At 48.6% G+C, this 16973-nt stretch overlaps 2 protein-coding genes across 2 annotated transcripts in view; one reads left to right on the forward strand and one right to left on the reverse strand.

The window, feature by feature from the left end:
* Positions 1-276: 276 nt before the first annotated feature.
* PURG (purine rich element binding protein G) lies at positions 277-5396 on the reverse strand. Its single transcript, XM_069012447.1, has one exon. It carries the CDS (start codon positions 5394-5396, stop codon positions 4380-4382), a length of 1017 nt encoding a protein of 338 aa, XP_068868548.1. The 3' UTR covers positions 277-4379.
* A 1416-nt stretch (positions 5397-6812) lies between these two features.
* WRN (WRN RecQ like helicase) overlaps positions 6813-16973 on the forward strand; it is a 29868-nt gene continuing 19707 nt past the window's right edge. The window contains 7 exon segments of the mRNA XM_069012448.1: positions 6813-6999; positions 8239-8350; positions 9108-9223; positions 10204-10349; positions 13128-13276; positions 15155-15304; positions 16535-16607. Of these exon segments, the coding sequence (XP_068868549.1) occupies positions 8261-8350; positions 9108-9223; positions 10204-10349; positions 13128-13276; positions 15155-15304; positions 16535-16607 (724 nt within the window). The 5' untranslated portion in view covers positions 6813-6999; positions 8239-8260.

Consider the following 16973-nt stretch of genomic DNA (forward strand, 5'->3'; position numbering starts at 1 on the left):
CTCGCCTCAATGACGCCTCCAAGGAAGAGCTTTGCTTTCTTTTAACTACGTTTTCCCTTGCAGCCTTGCCGAAAACCTATGGAATTCTTACCAGGGCTGCGGCCAAGAGCTCGCACGCAGCTCTGGGCGGAATAACGTTTATCCAGACTGGTGGTGGGAGCAGATGTCCCCTCCTCAGACTGCACTTCAGATAAATAAGGTTATTTTGCTACGAGCTACTACAGGCTACAATATACTCACATAAATATATTAATGCCTATACGTGGATATGAATTGGTATATATCGGATACAGATAAGAAACACTTACGACGACAAGTAGATACCAACAACCACTGCAGCTTCTCGCTGGGTAAAGTCCATCATCCATCCAGACTCCACGCGAGGAACCTGCAAGGGAGGGTTTCACCCTCCCCCCGCAGTGCCCAGCGGGTCGCCCTCTCCACAGCAGTGCAAAACGCTTCCCAACCCTTCCATAGCTCTGTACTTTACCAGGAAAGCCGGCTCCATGGGCCGGACTCAACACAACATCCCCCCAGCTGCAAGGCAGGGGAAGCCCCCGCAGCCCCTTCCACCCAGGATAAGCTTTTCAGGGATCACCCCACCCTTTGCAGCAGCAGCGGGGAAAGCCAGGTACAAGGCGGCTGCTGGACTTGGCTTTGTCAAGGCTATGAGCGCAAAGCTCGGTTTTAAGCCTCAACAGCAACACGGGGGGGGCCCAGTTTGCAGAAGGGGCGAGGAGCCACTGCGACAGCGGAGCTGAAGATGCTCAGCAGCTCTGCACATTGCAATTTAAAAAACCAAATTATCATCCCACTCTTGGTGGTTTGAGAGGATCCTCAATACAGCGCCTGTCCTCCTCTAACGTACGAGCGGAGCTGGACCAAGCAGGATCAACAGGTCTCTAACAGACACATGCATGCAGGAGACGGCTTCTCTCAGCATTAGACTACGTTACCAAAGCATCCCCTTACCGGAGCGGGAGCAGAAATGTGCTCCTAATATTATTTACACAATATAAAGTGCATTAGGATTTAGTAATTCAACTGACAGACTTTCTGCCGGGACCATACAATTTCGAAACAGAGGTGAGGGCTTGAATAGGAAATTCTCTCATGAGAAAAAGAGGTTCAGACCGGTGCTCTTCACCCTGTCCTCCTAAGGATTGTTTTTGGCCGTTCTTTCTAGTGCAAATGAGCTTGTGTTTTCTCAAGTTTAAGGGACATGGCAGTTTCAGGGCGTCAGGAACGAACATTTAAAACACATCAGGGATTCAGTGTTCCCGAGCATCTCGCTGGGCCCTTCTGGGTGCCAGCAGCTCACATGGTCACTGCTCTGGGAAGCTGAAGACGCGCTGCCAAAAATACAAAGGAACCCGTTTCCGAATCTCACCGTTCAAGTTTTGCATTGCTACACTCCGAGTGCATCCCTACTACCCTCCAACACAACATCTGCTTCCCATCACGTGGAAACCTGTTATCCTCCAACCCAACGTCTGCGAACACCAGTGCTTTCCGTTGCGATGGAAACCCATAGCCACTGGTCTACCCATGAGTGATCGGCAATGAACGTGAAGATCCCGATCCAGGTTTGGATACTAAGGTGCATCCCGTGCCAGGGGAATAAATGCATTAGCAGATCCTACGGGATACGTGCGTGCCAGAACCGAGGCTGGCCTGGTAGCCAGCAGTCGTTGGATTCCTGGGTGATATTTACAACAAACTAATGGCATTGGAAGGCCAATTAATTAACAAAAGAGAAAGGGCTTTTTTAAAAAATGGGCAGCAATAAGGAAAGCCATTTTGCATCCTTTTTTCCTTTTAAAACGGTGAAGAAAACATCCCTTTCCAATCACGAGTAATTTCCTCACCAACACTACAGGAACACAGGGAAGGCATGAGCACTTTCAACACACGTGGCCACTCAGGCTAATTCCAGCCGAGGAGCTTTTACGATCCCTTGAGGCAAAGGCGGGCAGGGATGGGAGATGCCGAGCTCGCAGGGGAGGAACGCCACATAGAAACGGGAAGGAGAGCGTAAAAAGTTTGTACATTCATAGCTCCGGTTTGTTGGACTAGAAGTGAATTTTTTACCTCAGGCACTGTGACGGGCAGCAGCAGTCAGCGATACGCTAATGTACGCATCGACGACTCATTCACTAAATTCTGGTTTCATACCATAACAGGATGTAGAGTTCTTCTCAAGTGGGTTCTTGTGGGGTTGTTTTTAATTGACCTGTTAAAACCATTGGGACCAAAGCCCTAAGAGCAATGATGAACCAGTAACCTGCACAACTCCCGCTGATTCATCACGGTCCACTGGTTGTTCGAGTGATGGAGCGAAAACTTCTCTTCCAGGTTTGAACAGGGACCTGAAAGAGCAACCTATGGAGAAAGGGATGGGAGTTTTTGACACTAAGCCAAAGGCTTGGTTGCGGTAACTGCTATATGTGGTTTTAAAGGGGGAATCACCTAAAACAGTGAAATTAATTTTCTTACTTCTTGTCACAACCGTAACATTTTCCTAAAGGTTCTTTGGTGACTTTGGTGCAAGCTGTTATTTTTTTTTTTTCTTTTTTTTTTTTTTTTCTTTTTTTAAAGTTAAAACAGATTGACTAGTTTTAGTACCCAAACTAAAGTCCAGATTTATCCTCTTGGTTCCCAACCCTGTCTCCCCAACCTTTCTCATTATGACATTAACAGGCAACAGCATTCGGATTGAGCGTGGCCAAGCAGTGTGCAGGTGGCTCCAGATTCAGAGTGGTGAACAGTCTGGTTGGAGATAAAGATGTTTCTCAAAAGGTTAAAAAATAAAGCATGTTATGGTTGCATGGAAAAATAGCTGGTCCATGTGCACACTAGGCCACTCTGTAATGACACAATTTGAGTGATTACAAATATCTCATCAGACATGGTAATGCCTGCTTAAAACAATCTTAAAGGTGAGCAACACGCTACTAGAATTACCTGGAGCTCAGTCAAACTCCCGCTGGTTCAGGGGGAAGGAGCTGGTTGCCCAAAGGCTGGACAAGCCCCTTATGTTATAAATACTCCTGTTTTAAGAAATGCAAAATCTTTCATCAACCTCCCAACCAGGTAATTGCACACATTCTCCCTCCAGGCAGAGAGTTAGTATCATGAGATTTAAAATTTACATCACAAAGACTCCAGGATGACACTGAAACCTTGGGGCAGGCGATCAGGACTGGAGCTGCTCAAGGACAGCTCCAGCTCCGAGTGGGGAGGAAGGGGGTGATGGCAGGGCACGGATGTTGTCTCCCCAGCACCACCCACAATCCACATGACAGAAAACCCAGCAGGGCATCCACCACAGCTTCCGAAAAGCGCCACGGGTGAGCACGAAAGGGATGCCTTCCTACACGAATCCAGTGGTGCACCAAACACCCCAAAGGTCTTCCTCATGGCAGGAGGAGGAAAACACCCAGATGCTCTCCTTGCACAGGTAACATCCCAAGCACATTAATCTGGGAGAGAAACCGGGAGCCTCGGTTGTGGCATTCCCTCCACCTCCCAACACCCGCTCCACAGTCGCCTGCTGGAACACCTACAAAAATACCTTCTGAAATTTTGGACAAAATGTGTTAAAAATGAAAAGAAAGATCACCGGCCTCGAATGGGCAGAACACAGAGATGAGGAGTGGGTTATTATTCACTACCATTAATTCAGACGGCTGAGCACTCCGCTGTCCTGGGATACTCAGGTTATCTGGTCAGCACAAAACTACAGAATGAATAACAGATCTTCTGCCCTTCACCAGCACGTGACCGAGGTCTGACCGGTTATCGAGATTTTACCCATAAACAGACTATTGTTTCCAACTCAACAACCAGGAGATGCCAACTTTAAAACCTCTCTCCCTCCTCCCATGCAGACCAGCGATTCACGTGGAGCTGATTTTTGCCATAAATGCTCTACGGTGACGCTGCTCGGCCTTTGGACCGAGCACGGGCAGAAGCCAGTCCTGAAAAACTTGTGATAAGCAGAAACTGATACATTTCATCATAAGGTTCAGGGTGGGGGTACTTTTGTATCGTGTTTAAGTGCAACACAAGCCTTTTCTAGACTATTTAAAGGTCAGGGCGCCGGATTTTGTTTGTGCTGATACTCGTACTTCCAGTCTCCAACACTCGAAGCAGCTGACTCATATGGACTCGGGAGGTTGGTCCTTTCCTAAGACATACGGAGATGTTTTGGGCATAATTTAACGTGATAACCAGACTCCTATAACATTACATACTGGAGTTAGCAAGAACTACCAGAAAAGGACTTTACAAAAAAACTGGGGCAACTTGGAATTACTATAGGTCAGTCCCTCTCACCAATTTCTGCTTGTTTTGTTTGGTTAATTGTCCAATGCACTCTATTCCAGACCCTCTTGCTCTTCACCACTGTCCCCTCTGGCATCCATTCTTTTCTCTTTATGGCTGTTGTAAATTCTCCTCATCTCTTCTTCGTACTTGATAAAATTTTCCCCGAACCGTGTCCATGCTTTGTACGGAACTGTGATGGTGTTACGGTAGGGCGGCCTCACCTCACTTACCTTCAGGAAGATGCCGTACCTGTTGGATCCCACGTCGAAGTAGAAGCGCTTGTTGTCCACTCGGAAGGAGGTGCCCTCGGGAAGCTCCGGGGGCTCGTCACCTGCCCCCCGGCGATCCTCTATGTCCCCCTCGCCGTATTCTTCAATCAGCTGGACCAAAGCATCCCTGAACTCAATCATCCCTTGTGCCGGGAGGACGATCGTCTGTTCCTGTCCCAAGCTGTGGCCAAAATAACCCATCATGCCAGGTCCCCTGCTCATGGTCTGCCTAATCCGCAAGAAGCGCCCGCGCTGGTTCTCCTTCAGGTCCAGGTAGTACTTCCTGTTGTCCCTCTCGATGTACTCCGTTTTGAGGACGCTGTGAGGGGGCTCTTCGGAGCCCACGGACACCGGGGGCGAAGGCGGAGGGTGCTGCGGCCGCCTCCGGGGATGCTGCTCCTTGTCATTGCTGTGCTCGTGCCGGTGGCCATGGCCGCCCTTCAGGCCCAGGTGGGCGTAGTGCTCGATGAAGTCCCCCAGGCAGTCCTTCAGCTCGGCAGCCACGGACAAGGAGAGGGTCAGCTTGCTCTTCCTGATGTTGTCCTGCCTGCCCCTTCCTATCCAGACCTCGGCGATCTTCAGGAAGCGGCCGCGGGAGCTCTGTTTCACATCCAGATAAAACCGCTTCTTCTGGATGTCCACCCTCTTGGAGGCCAGCTCCTGGATCTCCATGCAGCTCCCCTGGGAGGAGGCCGGGTAGTGGTACTGCTGCTGTTGGGACTGGGAATAAATGTTTCTGTGCAGGCCAGAGCCCCCCAGGTTCCTTCCTCCTCCTCCTCCTCCTCTCCCTCTTTCCATCTTTACCAATCAGCTGGAAATAATACACAACAGAGACACAGATGACAACATCAGCACCAGGGGCCTGCTCAGCTCCTCGGCGGCGGCTCCGCTCGGCGCTGCTCTCCCTACAAAGGCTCCTGCATCCCTCTCCGCTGCCACTGGCACGCAGCATCGCAGCCCAAGGATCCCGGGCACTCTTCTCCTCCCGTGCTCGGGCTCCCGGACAAGGGAGCCCTGATTCCAGCGGCACTCCCCGGCAGCACTCCCTGCCCTGCAGCCCGCCTCTCCTGCCCCTGTGGCACTACGGATCCTCCAGCCGTCCCACGGGGGTGGGTTATGGTGCCCTGTTTTGGGGGGCACTCACCCCTCTCCCAGGACTGCCGCTCCCCTCTGCAGGGTCTGTCTCCGTGCCGCTGCGTTCCCCCTCCATCACCCCCTCTGCTCTTCCTGCCGGGATACTGGGGGGCACTGGGGTTCCCCGCAGCACTGCTCTCCTGCCCGCCGGTACCCAAGGAGCCCCCCTCACCGCTGCATCTCCTGCCCCAGTACGCCCAAGGCTTCAGTTCCTTCCCCCCCCAGTACTGCCCCACTGCCCCCTGGTGCCCTCACTACCCTCCAGTGCCCCCAGTGACACCCAGTACTGCCTTCTTGCCCTCCCCACTGCCCCAGTACCGCCCCCCGGCCCTCAGTATTGCCCCCCCAGTTGCTCCCCAACACTACAACTCCTGCCCCAGTGCTCCCAGAACTTCACCCCTTGCCCCCCAGTGCCCCAAAACTGCCCCCCCACAGCCCCCCGTGCCGCAGTATCGCTCCCCAGCACCCCCCAGTGCTCCCAGAACTGTCCCCCAGTGCTCCTAGTGCTGCCCCCAGTGCCCCAAAAGTGCCCCCCAGTGCTCACAGCGCCGCCCCCCAGTGCCCCAGTGCCCCAGTGTGGCCCCCCCGGCACAGAATCTCCCGCTCCATCACTGTCCCCGCTGCCCCCGCGGCCCCTCCGCGCCCCCCAGCGCCGCGCTCCCCACGCCCGGTCACTCACCCCGCAGCGCCCATCGCCGCCGCTGCCCTTCAGCCGCCGCCGCCGCCACCGCCCGCAGCCGGCGGCCCCGCCGCCCCCCCCCGCCGCGCAGAGCCACGGGCTGGCGCTCCCCCGCCGCCCGCTCCGCCCCGCCCCGGCCCTCCCCGGCCCGCCCCGGCCCCGCCCGGCCGAGATCGGCGGCGGCGGCAGCGCGGGGGGCGCCGGGGGGTGCGCGGCCCTCACGGCCGCGGGACTACAACACCCACAGTGCCCCGCGCCCGCCGCTGCACTGCGCGTGCGCGTCACCTCGGGTAACCCGAGCGGAGACGGGGGGGTGAGGGGAGCCATCAGTGACGTATCCGCAGCGCGACGCGGGGTGACGCGCAATGTGCGCGCAGCGCGGGGTTTGTGAGGGAGGCCGGGCGCTCCGCGGTCCTGGGCGCGGGGAGTCTGCGGCGGCGGCGGCGGCGGCGGCGGCGGAAGCGGAAGCGGAAGGAGCCCGCTCGGAGCCCCTGCGCAGCGCTCGGAGCCGCTGCCGGCCTGCTGCGGGCTCCGCCGGCACCACCGGCCCCGCGGCCCTCTGTGCTGGGGGGCACTGGGGGACAACAGGTGAAACGCTGAGGGCACTGCTGGAGGTACTGGGAGCACTGCGGGGTCAGGAGGGCAGGGGTGTGGAGGACAGGAGGTACTGGGAAGTAGCCGCTCCGAGGGAGTCCCGGCTGCCTGCCCAGCGCTGAGGGTGCTCTTTCCTGTGGCAAGTAAGGCGCGTTATCCTTTGTGTGAGGACTTGTCGGCGGCTCCATGTCCCCTGCCGCTTATCCCGAGGATTCCCGAGCTGGATGGCCGCTTACCGTTGGCTGCTGAGCGATCCCGAGTTCCGGGTGTTGGCTTAACACTGCGCTGTGATGCTGTGGTGGGAGGTGGTGCAGGATCCTGTTGCCCACCGACCACAAACACAAACCAACAGAGAGTCAGTTTATGCGGTGCTTTATTCAGGGCCCGGGGACCTGGGGACTAGTGTCCCAAATCAGGCTTCCCAAAGGCCTATTGTTTCACTCAGCTCTTTATACAGTTTCAAACATTGGCACACATACAAGATTTAATCTTCAAAGTAAAACATACATCACAAGGATTAACAATTGATAATCATACCCTAAGCCATATATCTTTATGGTTGTCTAGTCTTAGATAATGCTCAACGAGCTCCTACCACTGAAATCCCCCTTGCATGCAACATATATCAACCCAGAACAATTTACTTTTAGACAGGTTCACCGTGCCCAGCTAATTCACTAACGGGTTCACCATGCCCAGCTAATTCACTATTCCTAACCTCCCCACCCAGTACATTCCATTCCTGTTTCCTCAGAGAACTATTTCTACACCTGAGGCCTTACAGCCTAGCAGAGCCTTAGCCTTACTACTTCTAAAATCCAATATCCTATCCTTTTTGTAACAATCCTGTGTAGGTGCCAAAGGTGCTCTGGCACTTCCAGCTGGTTTTGGGGGCTGTGGGTGCTGCGGGGTGCCCTTTATTTCCAGCTTCTGCATTGCTCTCTTCTGTTCCTGGCAGTCCCAGTCGGAAGAACTGAGTGGCTGTAAAGGAGACCTGTTGCCATGTCTCTGTTTCAGTGTTAAAATCCTTTTTGGAGTTGAAACGGAGGGGGCAGTTGGTTATGCTGCTGCACACCAAGGGAAAAGTTCTGCTTAGCCTTGATAATCAGTTAGAAAATGAAAAGTTTTCCATAACCTTGTTCAGGCCTGATGATGGTGACAGCTCATCTCCATACAAGCTGCTGACTGTTCTAATTTCTTGTTCTTTTCTGGTTTTTGTTTCTTTGAATGCAGGAGTAACAGGAATGTGGAAAAAATGGATGTGGTAACTGCTGGCCTGCAGGATAAGTATCCCCAGTGGATGCTTACAGAAAGCCAGGAGGAAGCTTCTTTGGGGCGTAAAAAGGTAGGTCATGGCTCGGGGGTGCTTTGCCGGCTGCATAATACCCCAACTTTGGAGCATCTGCTTTTAGTTAGGCTTGTGCCTGTAAGGGAATTTTGGTGTTCCTGCTGCTCACCCAGGAGTGTGGATTCTACATCAGCAAGGACGGGGGATTTCTCATCCATATAGTTTGAGAGCTCCAAAGGGAGTGACCTCGAGTTGTGGCCTGGCAGGGGAATTGGGTCTGGGAAGGCCCTTGAGGTGTCCTTCACACGTTAAATATTCCAGAAGGCTTTGCAGCTCAGATGTGTCAGGTGAATTAATTGTTCATCAATTTTTGATGTCCCATAAGTGTTACTGTGTCCTTGGGGTTTTTTTTTGGTTTTCTGTACGTATGAGCAGTTCAGTATGAAAATGCCCACGAGAAGGGACCATCCCTGTAACACCTAAACCAGCTTCAACACTTAGAAAAGTAAGTAATGAGGGGAAAAAGCAGAGGATTCAGTTCAGCAGCTTTTGTTCCACAAAGTGGGAATAAATGATTAGTTGATTAATAAACGCTTAGTAGCTTGGATATTAAAAATTATCAGGTGGAACAGTAATAACTTTTACTTTTTGTTCACTGAGTGCTGAGTGAACAGAGAGCTCTCGGTGAGAGATGTTGGGACAGGAACCCAAATGTTTTGGTAAAGGGTGTTTGTGTGAGCCTGGCTGGGATGGATGTCCCTGGTGAGGACAGGTGCCGTGGGTAACCAGATCTCTCCCAAATTTCGTTTGCCAGAAGCCTGGTATCCAGAGGAGTGTTCTGGAGGATGGGCTGCCATTCCTGGAGTTCTCTGGCTCTGTCGTTTATAGCTACGAAGCCAGTGACTGTTCCCTTCTCTCAGAAGATATCAGGTAGCAGCTCATATTCAGTTTTTTTTCTTCTTTCCTTGGAGTGCTCCTTTCCTTTTGGAAAGGACTTGGCTCTTGGGAATAGTTTCCCATTTGGCCTTGTTGGTGGGAGATGCCACTGCTCCATCTTTCAGTCCCTCAGAGCAGAGGCTGTGAAGGCTCTAGTGCAGGTTCATTGCCTTTCACAGTATGAATAATTCCATGAGCTTCAGTGACTTCATGGAGAAGTGTTAATTCCTAACTTGGGACTGTATGTTTAAAGAAAAGACCATAAATTCGAGGTGCAAATACTTTTTTTTCCCCCCTTTCCTCAGCTCGTGTTGCTGAGGGAAAAAAAAAAATCTGTGCAAAACTTCCAGTGCTGTGGGATAAATAAAGGACTATCTTTCAAGGGATCATGGGGTGAATCGAGGAGAACCTTTCAAGGAAATGTAAACAGTTCCATCATCCTTTGCCTCTGGCTGTCCTTGAGGCCTGTGCGGCCAAGTTTTAGTAGTGGGGGGCTGAAGGCCCTGTCCCTGTTGTGGTGCTGAGGGGGAAGAGGTAGGAAATTTGGGAGTCTGGTTGAGCCAGGGAAAAAGGGAGTGGTGTGGGAAAAGTGTTTTAAGATGGTTTTGTTTCCCATTTTCCTGCTCTGATTTGATTGGTAGTAAATCAGTTCATTTCGGTGCGTTTGCTTTGCCCGTGCCGCTAATGGCAGAGTGGCCTCTCCCTGTCCTTCTCTGCACCCACAACCTGCAGTTATTCATAAAAAATATGCTACTACTTGACAGCAGATCTGCAGAGTTTTGAAGCATTTCACGTGGCTCTGTGGATCAGCACGAAGTGTCTGTGCTGTGAAATGGTTTCTGTGCCTTGCTCATGTGAAATGAAGAGAATCACAGCCGGTGCACCTTTTGTCTTCGTGTAAGGTGGCTCAAGGTTGGTGTTTCAAATGCTGATAGGACAACAGATGAATGTGAGGGCTGTCTGTTCCTTTCCAGGCAGAGTTTATCAGATGGGGCTGCTGTTGGATTTGACATTGAATGGCCACCATCATACACGAAAGGGAAAATGGCCAAAACAGCTGTAATCCAGATGTGTGTCACTGAGGACAAGTGTTACCTGTTTCACATCTCCTCCATGGCAGGTACTGTACTTCCTCTCTTATTTAGGGCATGAACTGCTTGATATTTCTTGTGATTAAGTTTGAGCTTAAGCCTTGAGCAATGGCTAATATATCCTACTACATGGGACAGTAAAAATCCAATCTTTTCCTCCCCTTTCCCCCCTAAAATAAAGGGTTTTATTCTTTGAGTGATGCCCATATGTTAAGGCAACCTTAGCTTGCCATGTGTGCTTGAAAACAGGGTGTAGGTTCTGAACAGGGCAAAGAGTCTTACTTGGGGATTATTTTTCTGTCTGGGAGAGAATATTTTATTCCAGTTTTAAAAATTTAACTCCCTGCTCCTATAATGAATTTTCTGTGTAGTGCCAAAATAAACAACTTAAATAGAGCAGGCTGTGTTTTTTTGGTTTTTTGTTTTTTTTTCATTTGGCTTCAACAAAAAGCCTCAAAAATGATGACTCTTGTGCTGTTTATTCCCAATATCTGCATTATATGACATTGGTTTTTCAGTTTTGGGAAAGAATACTGGGTACCCGGTGTGATGCTGCTGTGGGGAGAGAAGGGGGTGTGCTTAGCAGAGGCTGAATTCATTATGGATGTGAATAAAAGCTTCCAAATAGGGAAAATAGGGATGAGGGAAGGAGATGGCAATTTTATAACCTTTGGTTTAAAATGTTAGATTGAAACTATGCCTGTGAGAGGTTTCTGATTTCCCTGGGGGACTCACGCTGAGGTATAATAGCGATAATTTTAATGTTGGTGTTCAATCCTTTGTCATTTAGAGCAAATGGGGTGGAAAATTTAATTGCTGGAGGCTATTCCGTCAGGGAGGCGCGAGAGCACAAAGGAAAATGATGTGAGGAGAGGAAGCTGAGGGAAGAGGAGCCATGAAGAGCTGAAATGCTTTTGATTCTGGCAGGGGAGATGTTTGTGTGCCGATGGCGAGTGTGGCTGCACGTGGGCTGCTGCGTTGCAGCAGAAGCTGGTGTTTCCTTCTGGATGATTTTCCAGAATGCCTGTTCTTGCCAATGGGAGATGCACCTTGAACTGAGTGACTTGTGCAGGAACCAGAGCCAATTTCTGTTTATTATGGCAATATATTTGATCCGCAGAAATGCTGGCCAAATCACAATAAAAAGCAGTAAGTCCTAGCAAAAAAACTTTCTCCTACAGGAGGAATTGAGAGTTCTTAGACTGTGTATAAATGACAAAACCACATTTATTTACTGGGAAGATTGTTCATAATTTTTCATTTTTTAGTAGTTTTTTATTTCCTTACAGATGTATTTGAGTGTGACCTGTTTCTCAGATTGTAGCTTCTGTGCAGACTTCAACTTAGACTTTTTGGGTTTTTTGTTAGTCCGTTTTTTAGGAATGAGGTGCGGGAAATGGGGCACGAGTCCTCCACTGGGAAGTGCCCATCCTTGAAGGTTCTAATGATGACTCCCTCAGGTGAAAATCCCTTGTATGTTAAATCAGCTGCATATGTTGCAGGCTTTTATCTGATTGAATTCTACCTCCTTTTTGGAGGATTTTCCGTATTTCACAGTGGCTCGCGTGCTTTGGGAATGCTGTAGTCTGTCTGCGTCTCACAGCACCAGGCTGCTACTGTTTGGGGGGTTTTTACCAGTCATTTTTTAATGCTTTGGGTTGGACCTGCAATTTCCCAGTCCACAACACAGCCAACTGTGGCAGCAGCTGCAAATGTACCTGTACAGTGGCAGCATCAGCCATCAAAGGGCAGAGATAATTGTGCTGAAATAAAATCAGTGATGCCAAGTGTTTGTTGAAGTACATAAATACATATTGCAGGACTGAGAAAAGGCGATGTTTGAAGTGAAAACCCAGGCAGGTGAGGACTGTGCTTGTGCAGTACTGTGTGTTTGCAGGTACTAGATTTGCACTTGAGACTAATTCAGGGTATCCAGCTGTGGGGTCCTGAAGGTATGGATTTAAATAAGATGCTCTGAATTTTAAATGGGAGCAAACACACAGGGGAGGAAAAGGCTGTTATTGTTCAAGGATGAAGTGTCTGTGGCTGTTCCTCCTGTAGAAAACGAGATGAGAAAGCTGCCTGCTTTAATTCAGTCCTGTAAGCTTGGAAATACGCTTTGATCCAGGATTGCTGTGCCATCAATTTGGGAGAAATCAAAATATAATGCTCAGTATCTGTGTGCATCTTTGAACATTGTGGGTTTTTGCTTGCTGACAAGACTGACATGTTTGGGCTTGGCACAGCATCTGGTTGGTGAATTCTGTTTTCCAAATGCTGTTGTTGGAGCAGCCCAGCTTTAGCTCTGAGTGTGTCTCCAGAGAATCTGTGCTCCTGATGATTTCCCATGCTTATGGTTTAAACTGTTGCCCAGAAATGCGAAATAGCAGAAACTGCGAAGAAACGATGTGGAAAATAGTAAAATAATATTTGATTTCATGTCATGAACATTGAATTTTGAGAATTGAAGTATCTTTTCCATTGGGGGGTTGCCGCTTTGTTATGTGATTTAACAATCAGAAAGACAAATAAGGTTTTTGGGGGTTTTTTGCTTGGCTTGTCTTCAGGTTGCTTTTGTGTACTTCAAGTATTTTCTTCTTGCTTGTCTGCAGATGATCCGTCACCACCAGTTGGTGTTTTCAGTCATTCCAGGGAGAGGTCACATAAACAGAGGAACTTTGGTGGCTTTTCCTTTAAAAGCACAGGGTTTTGCAGATGGCCTTTGTGCTTGGATTTTGTCATTTCCATTAGACTTTCTGGCATCTTCCAGTATTTCGTTTCTCATATTTGGGCTTAATCTATTTTAGGTTTTCCCAAGGGACTCAAAAGGCTGCTGGAAGATGAAACAATTAAAAAGGTTGGCGTAGGAATTGAGGGAGATCAATGGAAGCTGATGAGTGACTTTGAAATCAAGCTGAAGAGTTTTGTGGATCTGGCTGACGTTGCTAATGAGAAAGTAAAACTTAAAACCTTTTTGTTGTGGGAGGGAGTCTTGTTACTGTGCTGTGCAAAAGGAGGCTTCCTTGTCTTCATAGGAGTTCAATTCCAATAGCAAACGTGTTCTGTGGAATAAAGCAGAGATCTTTTGCAACTTATTTAGAAACTGTTTAAACATCTCTCAAAGCCTGCAGAACTAAGTACTGTCTTTCAGTGAGCCAGTTTTTAATCAACATTTGTCACCTTTTGGGTCTGTTCACTTCTAGTATTTACAAGATATAGCTTTTGAATTCAGCTGCAAGTGCTTTTCCTTTAATTCTTAGTGATGGAAATGGCCAGATTGTTCTGCTGGAAGCGGTGTCATTGTCCCAGCAATGGCTGAACCTTATAAACCGTGTACAAGAAGGCAGCCCTGTTGCCATGGCTTGCTGGGTGCTGGAGGGAGGCATCAGGGTCTTCCTTGAAGTCCTCCCTGCAGAGGTGTTTCTGCCACACAATCTGGAGCTGTAGAAATACCTTGATTTCTATGATTCTCAAGCTGGTGTCACCTCAGCTCCGGTGTGGGTGCAGTTTCCAGCACCTGGTGACCTGTTGTTTACAAGTTGTGCTATGTTTGGCACACCCTGAATTTCAGTTCTGTTTCAGAGATTGTTTGATGCAGGGACACCTGTGCTGTCTTTTTGGGGAAGGGAGCCAAAGGTTGATTGCCTTCCAAATCGTTCTTATTTCTAGCACATCCCTTAAAGCTTTTCTTTCTGTATGCACCAGGCTTTTCTTTACCTGTGCTTGGTCTCTCCACGCATTTCTCATTCCTTCTGTGATGCGGCACCAGCATTTGAAGCAGTGCTTTCCATACCAGCCACTTTAGAGTTTTGCTTCCTACTGGATTGGAAATGGTACAAATTAACTGTTTTGCTCAAGCAATAAGAGGAGCTGTTAGCTCCCAAATTTGGAGTTTCCTCAGTCACCCCCCTTTTTTATTGCCGTCATTCAACTCAGGAGAATTTGTTACGAAGATGAGCAATGTGATCTCTGATAGCAGCTTAAAAGTCTTCTGCTAAAGAGGAAACAAACCAAAAATAAACTTGAAAGAGAACAAAAGAACAGGGTTATATATAATGGCACAAAGGGAGGGGAAGGGCTGGGGGAGCCTAAAAAGAACAGTTGGGAGGGTTTTTTTATACCAGATTGAAGGCAATGAGCAATGATAATGCTGCACTGCTGCTGTTCAGCTCCACAGTTGTGCATGTTTTCCAAGCTGGAATAGCAACAGGCTGTGCTTGTGAGGCCTGGATCCTTGGGCTCTGAAGCAAAGTTTCCCAAACCGGCTCTCGAGACAACAGTGTGCAGCAACTGTGATTGACAAGGGATTGCAAAAGCACTTGGAAGCAGCAGCATGGTGGGGTGGCTTTTGGAGACTTGGGATGAGCTGCTTCCCAGCACTCAGAATAGTGGTTAGCGTGGGCTATAGCTGTGCTCTTCTGCTTTGTGCTTGTCTTCAGGCTGACAAAAGATGTCCAACACTCACAGGCACACTTTAACATTCCTGTGTTTTTATTAGATAAATCCCTGGTGTTTGATACTGAGCCTTTCTAATTAGAAAGGCAAATAACAGAAAAATCCTGGAGGAGAAGGAGGGGTTACTGTTTAAGCCTAGGGCTTTTATTTTATCAACCCAGAGATTGTTTTGTACAAATACTTCATATTTTGGATGGTGTGACAGCCCTGAAAAGAGTTACTGCTTTGAAAAACAAAGTAGGTTTTGACTAACACGGAGCTCTTTGCTTCTAACAAGGGATTGAGTATGCTTTGCTCTTTCTGGGGAGGTGCCGGTGCTTTCCTTTTTAAACAAATCCTCTGCTTCTGGTGTTTTGTTTGGTTTTTTTTTTTTCCCCAGCTGAAGTGTAAGGAGATGTGGAGTCTAAATGGCCTGGTGAAGCACCTTTTTGGCAGGCAGCTGCTGAAGGATCAGTCTGTCCGCTGCAGCAACTGGGAAGAGTTTCCACTCAACGAGGAGCAGAAGCTCTATGCAGCCACAGATGCCTACGTATGTACCACAGGGGATCACCGTTCCAGCCTCTGGGAATAAATCCCTTCTCCAGTGTGCTCTTAGCTGCTGCTTATTTCTTTATTCCCTTGTCTGCAGGTGTTCCCTTTAGCTTGTTACCATTTTTGGATGCGTTTCCTTCTGGTTTTGTCATCTTTCTTAGCTGCTGATGAGCCCAAATCCTGTTAAATATAGGATGTGAGGTGAAATTCAAAAGCAGCTTAGAAGAAATACAGCCTTCACTGGTGCCCAGTACAGGAGAACCACAGTGTGGATTATCAGGAAGAGCTCAGTTGCATATGAGTTTTGTGGTTCTCTAGAAGCCCCTGCTTTTTCATTATTTTGGATGAAGTTTGCTTTATCTGCAGTTCTGTGAAGGGTTTTACCAATATGCTGCTGGGTGCCACTTGCTTCCTGGGAGAAAATCATTCCTTATAGCAGGAAAAAGAAGCCCTTTAGGCTCTTTTGTGGAGGCTTGGAGGAGGGGAAGTGGGACAGCGGTTTGTTTTCTGACTTCTAGTTTAGTTAGAAGTTCATCCATGGAGAGTTTAGCACCTGTGAAGACCCAAACCTAAGAAAAAGAAGAGAATGATTTTAAATTTCTTTGTGCCTGATTCAGCTTTTGTAGCTAGTTTTTTCTAGGCAGTGCATCTTTCCCACTATGCTCTGTTCACCTGGCCTACCTTTTGGAGCCTCCCAGGAAAACATGGGGGAGTGCCTTGTTTCTTTTCCAACGCATGTAGCTTAATTAGCACATTGCTGGCTTTAGGCTGTATTTTTCTGTTAGAACTCATTATTCACACCAAGGGAAATACTAAACACACCAAATCCATCTTGGTAGGTTTGTAGCTCTTCTCCTGGAGCACAGCATGAAATCTGAATGAGGTGAGCAGATGGTGGAACTGGGAGCTGAGAACTGGGAGCTTTCTGTGTGCAGCAAACTTGCTGAGATTAACCACTCTGGGATCTGTGTAAGAGTATCCATTCCAGAGGGAGTCCCAAGTCAGCATTTGGCCCTTAGTGCAGCATTCTGTAACATGTAACCTGGTCCTGATGGACAGTGGAGCCAGGGTCGTGATTAGTATGATGTGAGCTGTATTCCAGTTTGGAATTCTGCTGATCGCACTGTATTGGTGCCACGCTTTGCCTGATTAACTCCTGATTAGGTTTCTTTGTTGTTGTTTCTTCTCTGTGGAGTACTGAGTACTAATTATTTCCTTCCTCTCCTAGGCTGGCTACATTATTTATGAAAAACTGAAAAATATGAATAAGAGTGACAGGAAATTATTTAGTGTAAGGAAAGGTAAGTTGTCCATCCAAGCATAAGGAATTTATTCAATGTGCAATTGCATATTCCACTTCCCAACAGGTATTTTAATAGTATCAGGATTGTTTGGCTTCTTGGTGATTAGAGATGACTTGCAGAGAGAGCAGGCAGTAAAAACTCTTGGATGCCCAGGGTAACCATGCTCTGTGACTGTTTTCCATAGTGATGTGGGAAGGCAGTCTTAGGATGTTGTTTGTTTGTGTTTGTCTCTGCTGTACAGAGATGGGAAGAATTCCTGCTGTCATTCATTGTTTATGGAAACACTTCAGTGAGTTAATTTCAATGCTGCTGATGCAGGGACAAATATGTAATTTAAGATGAAATAAGGCCACAAAACAAACC

The sequence above is a fragment of the Aphelocoma coerulescens genome, chromosome 4, assembly GCF_041296385.1.
Source record: "Aphelocoma coerulescens isolate FSJ_1873_10779 chromosome 4, UR_Acoe_1.0, whole genome shotgun sequence".
Taxonomy (NCBI): domain Eukaryota; kingdom Metazoa; phylum Chordata; class Aves; order Passeriformes; family Corvidae; genus Aphelocoma; species Aphelocoma coerulescens.